At 53.9% G+C, this 17,037-nt stretch overlaps 2 protein-coding genes across 2 annotated transcripts in view; both read right to left on the reverse strand.

Moving 5' to 3' along the window:
• LOC139256592 (uncharacterized) overlaps positions 1-15,649 on the reverse strand; it is a 129,460-nt gene extending 113,811 nt beyond the window's left edge. Inside the window, exons 1-2 of the mRNA XM_070874263.1 lie at positions 15,273-15,649; positions 12,804-12,945 (exon numbers count right to left, since the gene is read on the reverse strand). Of these exons, the coding sequence (XP_070730364.1) occupies positions 12,804-12,938 (135 nt within the window). The 5' untranslated portion in view covers positions 12,939-12,945; positions 15,273-15,649. The remainder of the gene's footprint in view (positions 1-12,803; positions 12,946-15,272) is intronic.
• LOC139256587 (rootletin-like) overlaps positions 15,183-17,037 on the reverse strand; it is a 22,174-nt gene continuing 20,319 nt past the window's right edge. The window contains exon 5 of the mRNA XM_070874259.1: positions 15,183-15,272. Coding sequence (XP_070730360.1) covers positions 15,183-15,272 — 90 coding nt within the window. The remainder of the gene's footprint in view (positions 15,273-17,037) is intronic.

Below are 17,037 nucleotides of genomic sequence, written 5' to 3' on the forward strand. Positions count from 1 at the left end.
TGGAGAGGGTACAGAGGAGATTTACCAGGATGTTGCACCAGAGAGGGTACAGAGGAGATTTACCAGGATGGTGCACCAGAGAGGGTACAGAGGAGATTTACCAAAATGTTGCACTGGAGAGGGTGCAGAGGAGATTTACCAAGATGTTGCACTAGAGAGGGTGCAGAGGAGATTTACCAGGATGTTGCACTAGAGAGGGTACAGAGGAGATTTACCAGGATGGTGCACTAGAGAGGGTACAGAGGAGATTTACCAGGATGTTGCACTGAAGAGGGTACAGAGGAGATTTACCAGGATGTTGCCGGGACTGGAGAGGGTACAGAGGAGATTTACCAGGATGTTGCACTTGAGAGGGTACAGAGGAGATTTACCAGGATGTTGCACTAGAGAGGGTACAGAGGAGATTTACCAGGATGTTGCACTGGAGAGGGTACAGAGGAGATTTACAAGGATGTTGCACTGGAGAGGGAACAGAGGGGATTTACCAGGATGTTGCACTAGAGAGGGTGCAGAAGAGATTTACCAGGACGTTGCACTGGAGAAGGTGCAGAGGAGATTTACCAGGATGTTGCACTAGAGAGGGTACAGAGGAGATTTACCAGGATGTTGCAGTGGAGAGGGTGCAGAGGAGATTTACCAGGATGGTGCACTAGAGAGGGTACAGAGGAGATTTACCAGGACGTTGCACTGGAGAAGGTGCAGAGGAGATTTACCAGGATGTTGCACTAGAGAGGGTACAGAGGAGATTTACCAGGATGTTGCAGTGGAGAGGGTGCAGAGGAGATTTACCAGGATGTTGCACTGGAGAGGCTACAGAGGAGATTTACCAGGATGTTGCACTGGAGAGGGTACAGAGGGGATTTACCAGGATGTTGCACTAGAGAGGGTACAGAGGAGATTTACCAGGATGTTGCAGTGGAGAGGGTACAGAGGAGATTTACCAGGATGTTGCACGAGAGAGGGTACAGAGGAGATTTACCAGGATGTTGCACTGGAGAGGGTACAGAGGAGATTTACCAGGATGGTGCACCAGAGAGGGTACAGAGGAGATTTACCAGGATGTTGCACTGGAGAGGGTACAGAGGAGATTTACCAAGATGTTGCACTAGAGAGGGTACAGAGGAGATTTACCAGGATGTTGCACTAGAGAGGGTGCAGAGGAGATTTACCAGGATGTTGCACTAGAGAGGGTACAGAGGAGATTTACCAGGATGTTGCACGAGAGAGGGTGCAGAGGAGATTTACCAGGATGTTGCACTAGAGAGGGTACAGAGGAGATTTACCAGGATGTTGCAGTGGAGAGGGTACAGAGGAGATTTACCAGGATGGTGCACTAGAGAGGGTACAGAGGAGATTTACCAGGATGTTGCACTGAAGAGGGTACAGAGGAGATTTACCAGGATGTTGCCGGGACTGGAGAGGGTACAGAGGAGATTTACCAGGATGTTGCACTGGAGAGGGTACAGATGAGATTTACAAGGATGTTGCACTGGAGAGGGTACAGAGGGGATTTACCAGGATGTTGCACTAGAGAGGTGCAGAGGAGATTTACCAGGATGTTGCACTAGAGAGGGTACAGAGGAGATTTACCAGGAATAGCACTGGGGAGGGTGCAGAGGAGATTTACCAGGATGTTGCACTGGAGAGGCTACAGAGGAGATTTACCAGGATGTTGCACTGGACAGGGTACAGAGGGGATTTACCAGGATGTTGCACTAAAGAGGGTACAGAGGAGATGTACCAGGATGTTGCACTGGAGAGGGTGCAGAGGAGATTTACCAGGATGTTGCACTGGAGAGGGTACAGAGGAGATTTACCAGGATGTTGCACCAGACAGGGTACAGAGGAGATTTACCAGGATGTTGCACTAGAGAGGGTACAGAGGAGATTTACCAGGATGTTGCACTGGAGAGGGTGCAGAGGAGATTTACCAGGATGTTGCACTGGAGAGGGTACAGAGGAGATTTACCAGGATGTTGCACCAGACAGGGTACAGAGGAGATTTACCAGGATGTTGCCGGGACTGGAGAGGGTACAGAGGAGATTTACCAGGATGTTGCACTGGAGAGGGTACAGAGGAGATTTACCAGAATGGTGCACCAGAGAGGGTACAGAGGAGATTTACCAGGATGTTGCACTGGAGAGGGTACAGAGGAGATTTACCAAGATGTTGCACTGGAGAGGGTGCAGAGGAGATTTACCAGGATGTTGCACTAGAGAGGGTGCAGAGGAGATTTACCAGGATGTTGCACTAGAGAGGGTACAGAGGAGATTTACCAGGATGTTGCACCAGACAGGGTACAGAGGAGATTTACCAGGATGTTGCACTGGAGAGGGTACAGAGGAGATTTACCAGGATGTTGCCGGGACTGGAGAGTGTACAGAGGTGATTTACCACGATGTTGCCGGGACTGGAGAGGGTGCAGAGGAGATTTACCAGGATGTTGCACTGGAGAGGGTACAGAGGAGATTTACCAGGATGTTGCACCAGACAGGGTACAGAGGAGATTTACCAGGATGGTGCACTGGAGAGGGTACAGAGGAGATTTACCAGGATGTTGCACTAGAGAGGGTACAGAGGAGATTTACCAGGATGTTGCAGTGGAGAGGGTACAGATGAGATTCACCAGGATGTTGCACGAGAGAGGGTACAGAGGAGATTTACCAGGATGTTGCACTGGAGAGGGTACAGAGGAGATTTACCAGGTTGTTGCACCAGAGAGGGTACAGAGGAGATTTACCAGGATGGTGCACCAGAGAGGGTACAGAGGAGATTTACCAGGATGTTGCACTGGAGAGGGTACAGAGGAGATTTACCAAGATGTTGCACTGGAGAGGGTACAGAGGAGATTTACCAGGATGTTGCACTAGAGAGGGTACAGAGGAGATTTACCAGGATGTTGCACTAGAGAGGGTACAGAGGAGATTTACCAGGATGTTGCACTAGAGAGGGTGCAGAGGAGATTTACCAATTTGTTGCACGAGAGAGGGTACAGAGGAGATTTACCAGGATGTTGCACCAGACAGGGTACAGAGGAGATTTACCAGGATGGTGCACTGGAGAGGGTACAGAGGAGATTTACCAGGATGTTGCACTGAAGAGGGTACAGAGGAGATTTACCAGGATGTTGCCGGGACTGGAGAGGGTACAGAGGAGATTTACCAGGATGTTGCACCAGAGAGCGTACAGAGGAGATTTACCAGGATGGTGCACCAGAGAGGGTACAGAGGAGATTTACCAGGATGTTGCACTGGAGAGTGTACAGAGGAGATTTACCAGGATGTTGCACTAGAGAGGGTACAGAGGAGATTTACCATAATGTTGCACTAGAGAGGGTACAGAGGAGATTTACCAGGATGTTGCACTAGAGAGGGTGCAGAGGAGATTTACCAGGATGTTGCACTAGAGAGGGTACAGAGGAGATTTACCAGGATGTTGCACCAGACAGGGTACAGAGGAGATTTACCAGGATGGTGCACTAGAGAGGGTACAGAGGAGATTTACCAGGATGTTGCACTGAAGAGGGTACAGAGGAGATTTACAAGGATGTTGCACTGGAGAGGGTACAGAGGGGATTTACCAGGATGTTGCACGAGAGAGGTGCAGAGGAGATTTACCAGGATGTTGCACTAGAGAGGGTACAGAGGAGATTTACCAGGATGTTGCACTGGGGAGGGTGCAGAGGAGATTTACCAGGATGTTGCACTGGAGAGTCTACAGAGGAGATTTACTAGGATGTTGTACTGGACAGGGTACAGAGGGGATTTACCAGGATGTTGCACTAGAGAGGGTACAGAGAGGATTTACCAGGATGTTGCACTAGAGAGGGTACAGAGGAGATTTACCAGGATGTTGCAGTGGAGAGGGTACAGAGGAGATTTACCAGGATGTTGCACGAGAGAGGGTACAGAGGAGATTTACCAGGATGTTGCACTGGAGAGGGTACAGAGGAGATTTACCAGGATGTTGCACTGGAGAGGGTGCAGAGGAGATTTACCAGGATGTTGCACTGGAGAGGGTACAGAGGAGATTTACCAGGATGTTGCACTGGAGAGGGTACAGAGGAGATTTACCAGGATGTTGCACTGGAGAGGGTGCAGAGGAGATTTACCAGGATGTTGCACTGGAGAGGGTACAGAGGAGATTTACCAGGATGTTGCACTGGAGAGGGTACAGAGGAGATTTACCAGGATGTTGCACCAGACAGGGTACAGAGGAGATTTACCAGGATGTTGCACCAGACAGGGTACAGAGGAGATTTACCAGGATGGTGCACTAGAGAGGGTACAGAGGAGATTTACCAGGATGTTGCACTGAAGAGGGTACAGAGGAGATTTACAAGGATGTTGCACTGGAGAGGGTACAGAGGGGATTTACCAGGATGTTGCACGAGAGAGGTGCAGAGGAGATTTACCAGGATGTTGCACTAGAGAGGGTACAGAGGAGATTTACCAGGATGTTGCACTGGGGAGGGTGCAGAGGAGATTTACCAGGATGTTGCACTGGAGAGTCTACAGAGGAGATTTACTAGGATGTTGTACTGGACAGGGTACAGAGGGGATTTACCAGGATGTTGCACTAGAGAGGGTACAGAGAGGATTTACCAGGATGTTGCACTAGAGAGGGTACAGAGGAGATTTACCAGGATGTTGCAGTGGAGAGGGTACAGAGGAGATTTACCAGGATGTTGCACGAGAGAGGGTACAGAGGAGATTTACCAGGATGTTGCACTGGAGAGGGTACAGAGGAGATTTACCAGGATGTTGCACTGGAGAGGGTGCAGAGGAGATTTACCAGGATGTTGCACTGGAGAGGGTACAGAGGAGATTTACCAGGATGTTGCACTGGAGAGGGTACAGAGGAGATTTACCAGGATGTTGCACTGGAGAGGGTGCAGAGGAGATTTACCAGGATGTTGCACTGGAGAGGGTACAGAGGAGATTTACCAGGATGTTGCACTAGAGAGGGTACAGAGGAGATTTACCAGGATGTTGCACCAGACAGGGTACAGAGGAGATTTACCAGGATGTTGCACCAGACAGGGTACAGAGGAGATTTACCAGAATGGTGCACCAGAGAGGGTACAGAGGAGATTTACCAGGATGTTGCACTGGAGAGGGTACAGAGGAGATTTACCAGAATGGTGCACCAGAGAGGGTGCAGAGGAGATTTACCAGGATGTTGCACTAGAGAGGGTACAGAGGAGATTTACCAGGATGTTGCACCAGACAGGGTACAGAGGAGATTTACCAGGATGGTGCAGTAGAGAGGGTACAGAGGAGATTTACCAGGATGTTGCACTGAAGAGGGTACAGAGGAGATTTACCAGGATGTTGCCGGGACTGGAGAGTGTACAGAGGAGATTTATCAGGATGTGGCACTTGAGAGGGTACAGAGGAGATTTACCAGGATGTTGCACTAGAGAGGGTACAGAGGAGATTTACCAGGATGTTGCACTGGAGAGGGTACAGAGGAGATTTACCAGGATGTTGCACTAGAGAGGGTACAGAGGAGATTTACCAGGATGTTGCAGTGGAGAGGGTACAGAGGAGATTTACCAGGATGTTGCACGAGAGAGGGTACAGAGGAGATTTACCAGGATATTGCACTGGAGAGGGTACAGAGGAGATTTACCAGGATGTTGCACTGGAGAGGGTACAGAGGAGATTTACCAGGATGTTGCACTAGAGAGGGTACAGAGGAGATTTACCAGGATGTTGCACTAGAGAGGGTGCAGAGGAGATTTACCAATTTGTTGCACTAGAGAGGGTACAGAGGAGATTTACCAGGATGTTGCACTGGAGAGGGTACAGAGGAGATTTACCAGGATGTAGCACCAGACAGGGTACAGAGGAGATTTACCAGGATGGTGCACTAGAGAGGGTACAGAGGAGATTTACCAGGATGTTGCACTGAAGAGGGTACAGAGGAGATTTACCAGGATGTTGCCGGGACTGGAGAGGGTACAGAGGAGATTTACCAGAATGTTGCACTGGAGAGGGTACAGATGAGATTTACAAGGATGTTGCACTGGAGAGGGTACAGAGGGGATTTAATAGGATGTTGCACTAGAGAGGTGCAGAGGAGATTTACCAGGATGTTGCACTCGAGAGGGTACAGAGGAGATTTACCAGGATGTTGCAAGAGAGAGGGTACAGAGGAGATTTACCAGGATGTTGCCGGGACTGGAGAGGGTACAGAGGAGATTTACCAGGATGTTGCACTGGAGAGGGTACAGATGAGATTTACAAGGATGTTGCACTGGAGAGGGTACAGAGGAGATTTACCAGGATGTTGCACTAGAGAGGTGCAGAGGAGATTTACCAGGATGTTGCACTAGAGAGGGTACAGAGGAGATTTACCAGGATGTTGCACTGGGGAGGGTACAGAGGAGATTTACCAGGATGTTGCACTAGAGAGGGTGCAGAGGAGATTTACCAGGATGTTGCACTGGAGAGTCTACAGAGGAGATTTACCAGGATGTTGCACTGGACAGGGTACAGAGGGGATTTACCAGGATGTTGCACTAGAGAGGGTACAGAGGAGATTTACCAGGATGTTGCAGTGGAGAGGGTACAGAGGAGATTTACCAGGATGTTGCACGAGAGAGGGTACAGAGGAGATTTACCAGGATGTTGCACTGAAGAGGGTACAGAGGAGATTTACCAGGATGTTGCCGGGACTGGAGAGTGTACAGATGAGATTTACCAGGATGTGGCACTTGAGAGGGTACAGAGGAGATTTACCAGGATGTTGCACTAGAGAGGGTACAGAGGAGATTTACCAGGATGTTGCACTGGAGAGGGTACAGAGGAGATTTACCAGGATGTTGCACTAGAGAGGGTACAGAGGAGATTTACCAGGATGTTGCACTAGAGAGGGTGCAGAGGAGATTTACCAATTTGTTGCACTAGAGAGGGTACAGAGGAGATTTACCAGGATGTTGCACTGGAAAGGGTACAGAGGAGATTTACCAGGATGTAGCACCAGACAGGGTACAGAGGAGATTTACCAGGATGGTGCACTAGAGAGGGTACAGAGGAGATTTACCAGGATGTTGCACTGAAGAGGGTACAGAGGAGATTTACCAGAATGTTGCACTGGAGAGGGTACAGAGGGGATTTAATAGGATGTTGCACTAGAGAGGTGCAGAGGAGATTTACCAGGATGTTGCACTCGAGAGGGTACAGAGGAGATTTACCAGGATGTTGCACGAGAGAGGGTACAGAGGAGATTTACCAGGATGTTGCCGGGACTGGAGAGGGTACAGAGGAGATTTACCAGGATGTTGCACTGGAGAGGGTACAGATGAGATTTACAAGGATGTTGCACTGGAGAGGGTACAGAGGAGATTTACCAGGATGTTGCACTAGAGAGGTGCAGAGGAGATTTACCAGGATGTTGCACTAGAGAGGGTACAGAGGAGATTTACCAGGATGTTGCACTGGGGAGGGTACAGAGGAGATTTACCAGGATGTTGCACTAGAGAGGGTGCAGAGGAGATTTACCAGGATGTTGCACTGGAGAGTCTACAGAGGAGATTTACCAGGATGTTGCACTGGACAGGGTACAGAGGGGATTTACCAGGATGTTGCACTGGAGAGGGTGCAGAGGAGATTTACCAGGATGTTGCGCCAGACAGGGTACAGAGGAGAATTACCAGGATGTTGCACTGGAGAGGGTACAGAGGAGATTTACCAGGATGTTGCATTGAAGAGGGTACAGAGGAGATTTTCCAGGATGTTGCACTGGAGAGGGTACAGAGGAGATTTACCAGGATGTTGCACGAGAGAGGGTACAGAGGAGATTTACCAGGATGTTGCACTAGAGAGGATACAGAGGAGATTTACCAGGATGTTGCACTAGAGAGGGTACAGAGGAGATTTACCAGGATGTTGCATTAGAGAGGGTACAGAGGAGATTTACCAGGATGTTGCACTAGAGAGGGTACAGAGGAGATTTACCAGGATGTTGCACTCGAGAGGGTACAGAGGAGATTTACCAGGATGTTGCACTAGAGAGGGTACAGAGGAGATTTACCAGGATGTTGCACTAGAGAGGGTACAGAGGAGATTTACCAGGATGTTGCACTAGAGAGGGTACAGAGGAGATTTACCAGGATGTTGCACTAGAGCGGGTACAGAGGAGATTTACCAGGATGTTGCACTAGAGAGGGTACAGAGGAGATTTACCAGGATGTTGCACTGGAGAGGGTACAGAGGAGATTTACCAGGATGTTGCACTAGAGAGGGTACAGAGGAGATTTACCAGGATGTTGCCGGGACTGGAGAGGGTACAGAGGAGATTTACCAGGATGTTGCACTGGAGAGGGTACAGAGGAGATTTACCAGGATGTTGGACTGGAGAGGGTACAGAGGAAATTTACCAGGATGTTGCACTGGAGAGGGTACAGAGGAGATTTACCAGGATGTTGCACTGGAGAGGGTACAGAGGAGATTTACCAGGATGTTGCACTGGAGAGGGTACAGAGGAGATTTACCAGGATGTTGCACTGGAGAGGGTACAGAGGAGATTTACCAAGATGTTGCACTAGAGAGGGTACAGAGGAGATTTACCAGGATGTTGCACTGGAGAGGGTACAGAGGAGATTTACCAGGATGTTGCACTGGAGAGGGTACAGAGGAGATTTACCAGGGTGTTGCCTGGACTGGAGAATTTTAGCGATGAGGAAAGATTGGATAGGCCGGGGTTGTTCTCTCTGGAACAGAGGAGGCTGAGGGGAGACCTGATTGAGGTGTATAAAATGATGAGCGGCCTGGATAGAGTGGATAGGACGGACCTGTTTCCCTGGGCAGAGGGGTCAACAACCAGGGGGCAGGGATTGAAAGTAATTGGGGGGAGGTTTAGAGGGGATTTGAGGGGAGAGGGCGGTGGGGGTCTGGGATGGAACTCACGGCCTGAAAGGGCGGTAGAGGCAGAAACCCTCCCCACATTTGGCAGTGCACCTTGAAGTGCCGTAAGCTACAGGGCTACGGACCCAGAGCGGGAAAGTGGGATTATGATGGGTGGCTCTTGGTCAGCCGGCGCGAGGCGGACACGATGGGCCGAATGGCCTCTCTCCGTGCTGTAAATTTCGCTGGTTTTAAGGCCACCAGACATCCCAAAGGCGTGACACAGGTTAACAACAGCAACAACAACAATTGCATTTATATGGTGCCTTTACCTTCGTGAAATGTCCCAAGATGCTTCACAGGAGCGATTATCAAACAAGATTTGACACCGAGCCACAGAAGGAGAAATTAGGGCAGGTGACCAAAAGCTGGGTCAAAGAGGTCGGTTTTAAGGAGCGTCTTGAAGGAGGAGAGAGAGGTCGAGAGGCGGAGAGGTTCAGGGAGGGAGTTCCAGAGCTTGGGGCCCAGGCAACAGAAGGCACGGCCACCGATGGTGGAGCGATTATAATCGGGGATGGTCAGGAGGGCAGAATTAGCGGGGTGCAGACATCTCGGGGGGTTGTGGGGCTGGAGGTTACAGGGATAGGGAGGGGTGTAGGGGCTGGAGGGGGTTAGAGAGATAGGGAGGGGTGTAGAGGCTGGAGGGGGTTAGAGAGATAGGGAGGGATGTAGGGGCTGGAGGTGGTTAGAGAGATAGGGAGGGGTGTAGGGGCTGGAGGGGGTTAGAGAGATAGGGAGGGGTGTAGAGGCTGGAGGGGGTTACAGAGATAGGGAGGGGTGTAGAGGCTGGAGGGGGTTAGAGAGATAGGGAGGGGTGTAGGGGCTGGAGGAGGTTACAGAGATCGGGAGGGGTGTAGGGGCTGGAGGGGGTTACAGAGATAGGGAGGGGTGTAGGGGCTGAAGGAGGTTACAGAGATCGGGAGGGATGTAGGGGCTGGAGGGGGTTACAGAGATAGGGAGGGGTGTAGGGGCTGGAGGAGGTTACAGAGATCGGGAGGGGTGTAGGGGCTGGAGGGGGTTACAGAGATAGGGAGGGGTGTAGGGGCTGGAAGAGGTTACAGAGATAGGGAGGGGTGTAGGGGCTGGAGGGGGTTACAGAGATAGGGAGGGGTGTAGGGGCTGGAAGAGGTTACAGAGATAGGGAGGGGTGTAGGGGCTAGAGGGGGTTACAGAGATAGGGAGGGTGTAGGGTCTGGAGGAGGTTACAGAGATAGGAGGGGTGTAGAGGCTGGAGGGGGTTAGAGAGATAGGGAGGGGTGTAGAGGCTGGAGGGGGTTAGAGAGATAGGGAGGGGTGCAGGGGCTGGAGGGGGTTACAGAGATCGGGAGGGATGTAGGGGCTGGAGGGGGTTACAGAGATAGGGAGGGGTGTAGGGGCTGGAGGAGGTTACAGAGATAGGGAGGGGTGTAGGGCTGGAGGAGGTTACAGAGATAGGGAGGGGTGTAGGGGCTGGAGGAGGTTACAGAGATAGGGAGGGGTGTAGGGCTGGAGGAGGTTACAGAGATAGGGAGGGGTGTAGGGGCTGGAGGAGGTTACAGAGATAGTGAGGGGTGTAGGGGCTGGAGGAGGTTACAGAGATAGGGAGGGTGCGAGGGGCCATGGAGGGATTTGTAAAAGAGGATGAGAATTTTGAAATCGAGGCGTTGCTTAACCGGGAGCCAATGTCGGTCAGTGAGCACAGGGGGTGATGGGTGAGTGGGACTCGGTGCGAGTTTGGACATGGGGCAGTGAGCACAGGGGGTGGTGGGTGAGCGGGACTCGGTGCGAGTTAGGACACGGGGTCAGTGAGCACAGGGGGTGATGGGTGAGTGGGACTCGGTGCGAGTTTGGACATGGGGCAGTGAGCACAGGGGGTGATGGGTGAGTGGGACTCGGTGTGAGTTAGGACACGGGGTCAGTGAGCACAGGGTGTGATGGGTGAGCGGGACTGGGTGCGAATTAGGACACGGGGCAGTGAGCACAGCGGGTGATGGGTGAGTGGGACTGGGTGTGAGTTAGGACACGGGGCAGTGAGCACAGGGGGTGATGGGCGAGTAGGACTGGGTGTGAGTTAGGACATGGGGCAGCCGAGTTTTGGATCACCTCTAGTTTACGTCGGGTAGAACGTGGGAGGCCGGCCAGGAGTGCGTTGGAATAGTCAAGTCTGGAGGGGAGAGAGGCAGGGATGAGGGTTTCAGCAGCGGATGAGCTGTGGCAGGGGACATAGACAGTCTAAGTGAGTGAGCAAGTATTTGTCAGATGGAGTATAATGTTGGAAAGTGTGAGGTCATGCACTTCGGCAGAAAAAAATCAAAGAGCAAGTTATTATTTAAATGGAGAAAGATTACAAAGTGCCGCAGTACAGCGGGACCTGGGGGTCCTGGTGCATGAAACACAAAAGGTTAGTCTGCAGGTACAGCAAGTGATCAGGAAGGCCAATGGTATCTTGGCCTTTATTGCAAAGGGGATGGAGTATAAAAGCAGGGAAGTCTTGCTCCAGTTATACAGGGTATTGGTGAGGCCACACCTGGAGTACTGCGTGCAGTTTTGGTCTCCGTATTTACGAAAGGATATACTTGCTTTGGAGGCAGTTCAGAGAAGGTTCACTCGGTTGATTCCGGGGATGAGGGGGTTGACTTATGAGGAAAGGTTGAGGAGGTTGGTCCTCTACTCATTGGAATTCAGAAGAATGAGAGGTGATCTTATCGAAACGTATCAGATTATGAGAGGGCTTGACAAGGTGGATGCAGAGAGGATGTTCCCACTGATGGGGGAGACTAGAACTAGGGGGCATGGTCTTAGAATAAGGGGCCGTCCATTTAAAACTGAGATGAGGAGGAATTTCTTCTCTCAGAGGGTTGTAAATCTGTGGAATTCGCTGCCTCAGAGAGCTGTGGAAGCCGGGACATTGAATAAATTTAAGACAGAGATAGACAGTTCCTGAACCGATAAGGGGATAAGGGGGCGGGCAGGGAAGTGGAGCTGTGTCCATGATCGGATCAGCCATGATGGGATTAAATGGTGGAGCAGGCTCGAGGGGCCGAATGGCCGACTCCTGCTCCTATTTCTGATGTCCTTATGTTACGGCCGTGGATATGTGGCCGGAAGCTCATTTCAGGGTCAGATATGAGATCCCAGGTTGTGAACAGTCTGGTTCAGTCTCGGACAGGAGTTGGGGAGAGAGACAGAGTCGGGGAGCTGGGGAACGGAGTTTGTGGCACGGACCGAAAACAATGGCTTGGGTCTTCCCCGATATGGGAGGAAGTTTCTGCTGCTCCAGAACCGGATGTGGGACAAGCAGTGTGACAATCTAGAGACCGTAGAGGGGTCGGGAGAGCTGGGGGTGAGGTAGAGCTGGGAGTCGTCAGCGGACATGTAGAGACCAAAGACAATGGTTTCAGCCTTCCCAATAATTAAGCGGGAAGGGGTCGGGCTAACTCAGCCCAGGCCGGGGTTGAAATCTGGGCCTTTCCTGCCAGGTTGTGGGTGTGGTCACACGCCCGTCAATGGAGGGGTGGCCATTTTGTGGAAGGAGACCATTTTGAGCGGAGTTGACCGTTTTGGGAGGTGGCCATTTTGAGCAGAGTTGGCCGTTTTGTGAAGTGGCCATTTTGAGCAAAATTGACCGTTTTGGAAGGTGGCCTTTTTGAGCAGAATTTACTGTTTTTGGGAGGAGGCCATTTTGAGTGTAGTTGACCATTTTTGCGAGGTGGCCATTTTGAGCGGAGTTGACCATTTTTGGGAGGTGGACATTTTGAGCAGAATTGACCGTTTTGGAAGGTGGCCATTTTGAGTAGAATTGACCATTTTTGGGGAGGCCATTTTGACGAGGATTGACCATTTTTGGGAGGAGGCCATTTTGAGCGGAGTTGACCATTTCTCCCTCCCCCCCTGCCCCCGCTGCCCCTTACCCTCTGACTCACGGCTCCGTATTTGATGGCGAGTTCGTCCCTCTCGGCCTGACTCTGGGCCAGGCGGTCCTCCACCCTGGCCAGCTCCTGGTGCAGGAGCCCGTTCTCCTCCCGCAGTGAGGCCGCCGACGCCATCTCCGGCCTGGGGAAAGGGAGAGGGAGCGGGGTCACCACCCGGGCTGGTAAACCGCGGGCAACGTTCACCCTCCCCCCGATCCCCGAAACCCTGACCCCCTCGCCCTAACGATCCCCCGACCCCCTCGCCCTAACGATCCCCTGACCCCCTCGCCCTAACGATCCCCCGACCCCCTCGCCCTAACGATCTCCTGACCCCCTCGCCCTAACGATCCCCCGACCCCCTCGCCCTAACGATCCCCTGACCCCCTCGCCCTAACGATCCCCTGACCCCCACGCCCTAATGATCCCCTGACCCCCTCGCCCTAACGATCCCCTGACCCCCTCGCCCTAACGATCCCCTGACCCCCCTCGCCCTAACGATCCCCTGACCCCCTCGCCCCAACGATACCCTGACCCCCTCGCCCTAGCGATCCCCTGACCCCCTCGCCCTAACGATACCCTGACCCCCTCGCCCTAACGATACCCTGACCCCCTCGCCCTAACGATACCCTGACCCCCTCGCCCTAACGATACCCTGACCCCCTCGCCCTAACGATCCCCTGACCCCCTGACCCCTAACGATCCCCTGACCCCCTCGCCCTAATGATACCCTGACCCCTAACGATCTCCCGACCCCCTCGCCCTAACGATCCCCCGACCCCCTCGCCCTAACGATCCCCCGACCCCCTCGCCCTAACGATCCCCCGACCCCCTCGCCCTAACGATCCCCTGACCCCTAACGATCCCCTGACCCCCTCGCCCTAACGATCCCCCTCGCCCTAACGATCCCACGACCCCCTCGCCCTAACGATCCCCTGACCCCTAACGATCCCCTGACCCCCTCGCCCTAACGATCCCCTGACCCCTAACGATCCCCTGACCCCCTCGCCCTAACGATCCCCCTCGCCCTAACGATCCCCTGACCCCCTCGCCCTAACGATCCCCTGACCCCCTCGCCCTAACGATCCCCTGACCCCCTCGCCCTAACGATCCCCTGACCCCCTCGCCCTAACGATCCCCCGACCCCCTCGCCCTAACGATCCCCTGACCCCCTCGCCCTAACGATACCCTGACCCCCTCGCCCTAACGATCCCCCTCGCCCTAACGATCCCCTGACCCCCTCGCCCTAACGATCCCCCGACCCCCTTGCCCTAACGATCCCCCGACCCCCTCGTCCTAACGATACCCTGACCCCCTGACCCCTAACGATCCCCCGACCCCCCTCGCCCTAACGATCCCCTGACCCCCTCGCCCTAACGATCACCTGACCCCCCTCGCCCTAACGATCGCTGACCCCCTCGTCCTAACGATCCCCCGACCCCCTGACCCCTAACGATCCCCCTGACCCCCTCGTCCTAACGATACCCTGACCCCCTGTCCCCTAACGATCCCCTGACCCCCTCGCCCTAACGATCCCCCGACCCCCTCGTCCTAACGATACCCTGACCCCCTGACCCCTAACGATCCCCCGACCCCCTCGCCCTAACGATCCCCCGACCCCCTCGCCCTAACGATACCCTGACCCCCTGACCCCTAACGATCCCCCGACCCCCCTCGTCCTAACGATACCCTGACCCCCTGACCCCTAACGATCCCCCGACCCCCTCGTCCTAACGATACCCTGACCCCCTGACCCCTAACGATCCCCCGACCCCCTCGCCCTAACGATCCCCTGACCCCCTGACCCCTAACGATCCCCCGACCCCCTCGCCCTAATGATACCCTGACCCCTAACGATCCCCTGACACCCTCGCCCTAATGATTCCCTGACCCCCTGACCCCTAACGATCCCTTGACCCCCTGACCCCTAACGATCCCCTGACCCCCTGACCTCTAACGATCCCCTGACCCCTTGACCCCTAACGATCCCCTGACCTCCTCGCCCTAACGATACCCCGACCCCTAACAATCCCCTGACCCCCTCGCCCTAACGATCCCCTGACCCCCTGACCCCTAACGATCCCGACCCCCTCGCCCTAACGATCCCGACCTCTCTCACCCGAACGATCCCCTGACCCCCGACCCCCTAACGATACCCTGACCCCTAACGATCGCTGACCCCTCCAGCACTGACCTCTGACCCTCCCACCATTTATTGACATTGAACGAGATCACTTGCTCAGACCCCTCTGGGTGTATTTGATGATGGAACATCCCAGACCCAGGACAATAGGAGCCGACACTTTACAAACAATCTCCCCAACACCACACCCCGCGACCCCTCAAACTTTCTCACTCAGCTTTCAAACCCCCCCCGTGTATTTAATGTGTGAAAACACGCAGCCTCTCGGCTAAACTTCTTGCAAAGACGTCCGCGATGTCCCCGCATTTAAACTTCCCCTCGAGACTCACCTCCCGCAGTTTAACACAATCTCTTCAATCCCAGACTCCCAACTAACATCACCGCAAGTGTTTCACCTCCCAGTCAAAGCACTTCATCACACCAACTTTATACACACTGGTCCTCATCTCTCTCTCTCTCTCTCTCTCTCTCCCTCTCTCTCTCTCCCTCTGTCTGTCTCTCGTTCTGTCTCTCTCTCTCTCTCTGTCTCTCGTTCTGTCTCACTCTATCTCTGTCTCTCTCTCTCTCGTTCTGTCTCTCTCTCTCTCGTTCTGTCTCTCTCTCGTTCTGTCTCTCTCTCTCTGTCTCTCTCTCTCTCTCTCTCTCTGTCTCTCTCTCTCTCACTCTCTCTCTCTATCTCTCTCTCTCTCTCTCTCTCTGTCTCTCGTTCTGTCTCCCTCTCTCTCTCTGTCCCTCTCTCTCTCCCTCTCTGTCTCTCTCTCTCTCTCTCTGTCCCTCTCTCTCTCTCTCTCCCTCTCTCTCTCTCCCTCTCTCTCTCTCTCCCCCTCTCTGTCTCTCTCTCTGTCTCTGTGTCCCTCTCTCTCTCCCTCTCCTCACTCTCCCTCTCTCTCTCTCTCTCTCTCTCCCTCTCTCTCTCTCCCTCTCTCACTCTCCCTCTCTCTCTCTCTCTCTCTCTCTCTCTCTCCCTCTCTCTCTCTCTCTCTCTCTCTGTCCCTCTCACTCTCTCTCTCACTCTCTCCCTCTCTCACTCTCTCTCTCCGCACTCAATGAATGAACACACATTTACCGTTCCTGTAGCCTTCGCCCTCTGAACTCTCACCCCTCTTCTCCCGGCAAGCCCTTGAACCGTCACCACTCCTTCGCTCGCGGGAGAAGGGGAAGGGAGGTGTAACGGAGCGGGGGAAGGAGACAGAAGCTGGGGGAGGTGTAACAGAGAGGGGGAAGGAGACAGAGAGCCGGGGGAGGAGTAACCGGAGCGGGGGAAGGACATAGAGAGCTGGGGGAGGTGTAACGGAGAGGGGAAGGAGACAGAGAGCTGGGGGAGATGTAACGGAGAGGGGAAGGACAGACGGAGAGAGAGAGGGAGAGACGGAGCGGGGGAACGAGAGACGGAGAGCACACAAGACCCAAAAGGAATTCTGTTCTACAAACAAAGAAGGTTGTGACCCGCAGGGGTCCTAAAGCCGGTCCGGTTCATCTCTGTAACCTCCTCCAGCGCCTCTGACAGTGCAGCACTCGCTCAGTACTAACCCTCCGACAGTGCGGCACTCCCTCAGTACTGCCCCTCCGACAGTGTGGCACTCCCTCAGTACTGCCCCTCCGACAGTGCGGCACTCCCCTCAGTACTGCCCCTCCGACAGTGCGGCACTCCTCAGTACTGCCCCTCCGACAGTGCGGCACTCCCTCAGTACTGCCCCTCCGACAGTGCAGAGCTCCCTCAGTACTGCCCCTCTGACAGTGTGGCACTCCCTCAGTACTGCCCCTCCGACAGTGCGGCGCTCCCTCAGTACTGCCCCTCCGACAGTGCAACACTCCCTCAGTACTGCCCCTCCGACAGTGCAGAGCTCCCTCAGTACCGCCCCTCCAACAGTGCGGCACTCCCTCAGTACCGCCCCTCCGACAGTGCGGCACTCCCTCAGTACCGCCCCTCCAACAGTGCGGCACTCCCTCAGTACCGCCCCTCCGACAGTGCGGCACTCCCTCAGTACTGCCCCTCCGACAGTGCGGCACTCACTCAGTACCTCCCTCCGACAGTGCGGCACTCCTCAGTACTGCCCCTCCGACAGTGCGGCAACTCCCTCAGTACTGCCCCTC

Source organism: Pristiophorus japonicus, unplaced genomic scaffold, assembly GCF_044704955.1.
Source record: "Pristiophorus japonicus isolate sPriJap1 unplaced genomic scaffold, sPriJap1.hap1 HAP1_SCAFFOLD_740, whole genome shotgun sequence".
NCBI classification, from domain to species: Eukaryota; Metazoa; Chordata; class Chondrichthyes; family Pristiophoridae; genus Pristiophorus; species Pristiophorus japonicus.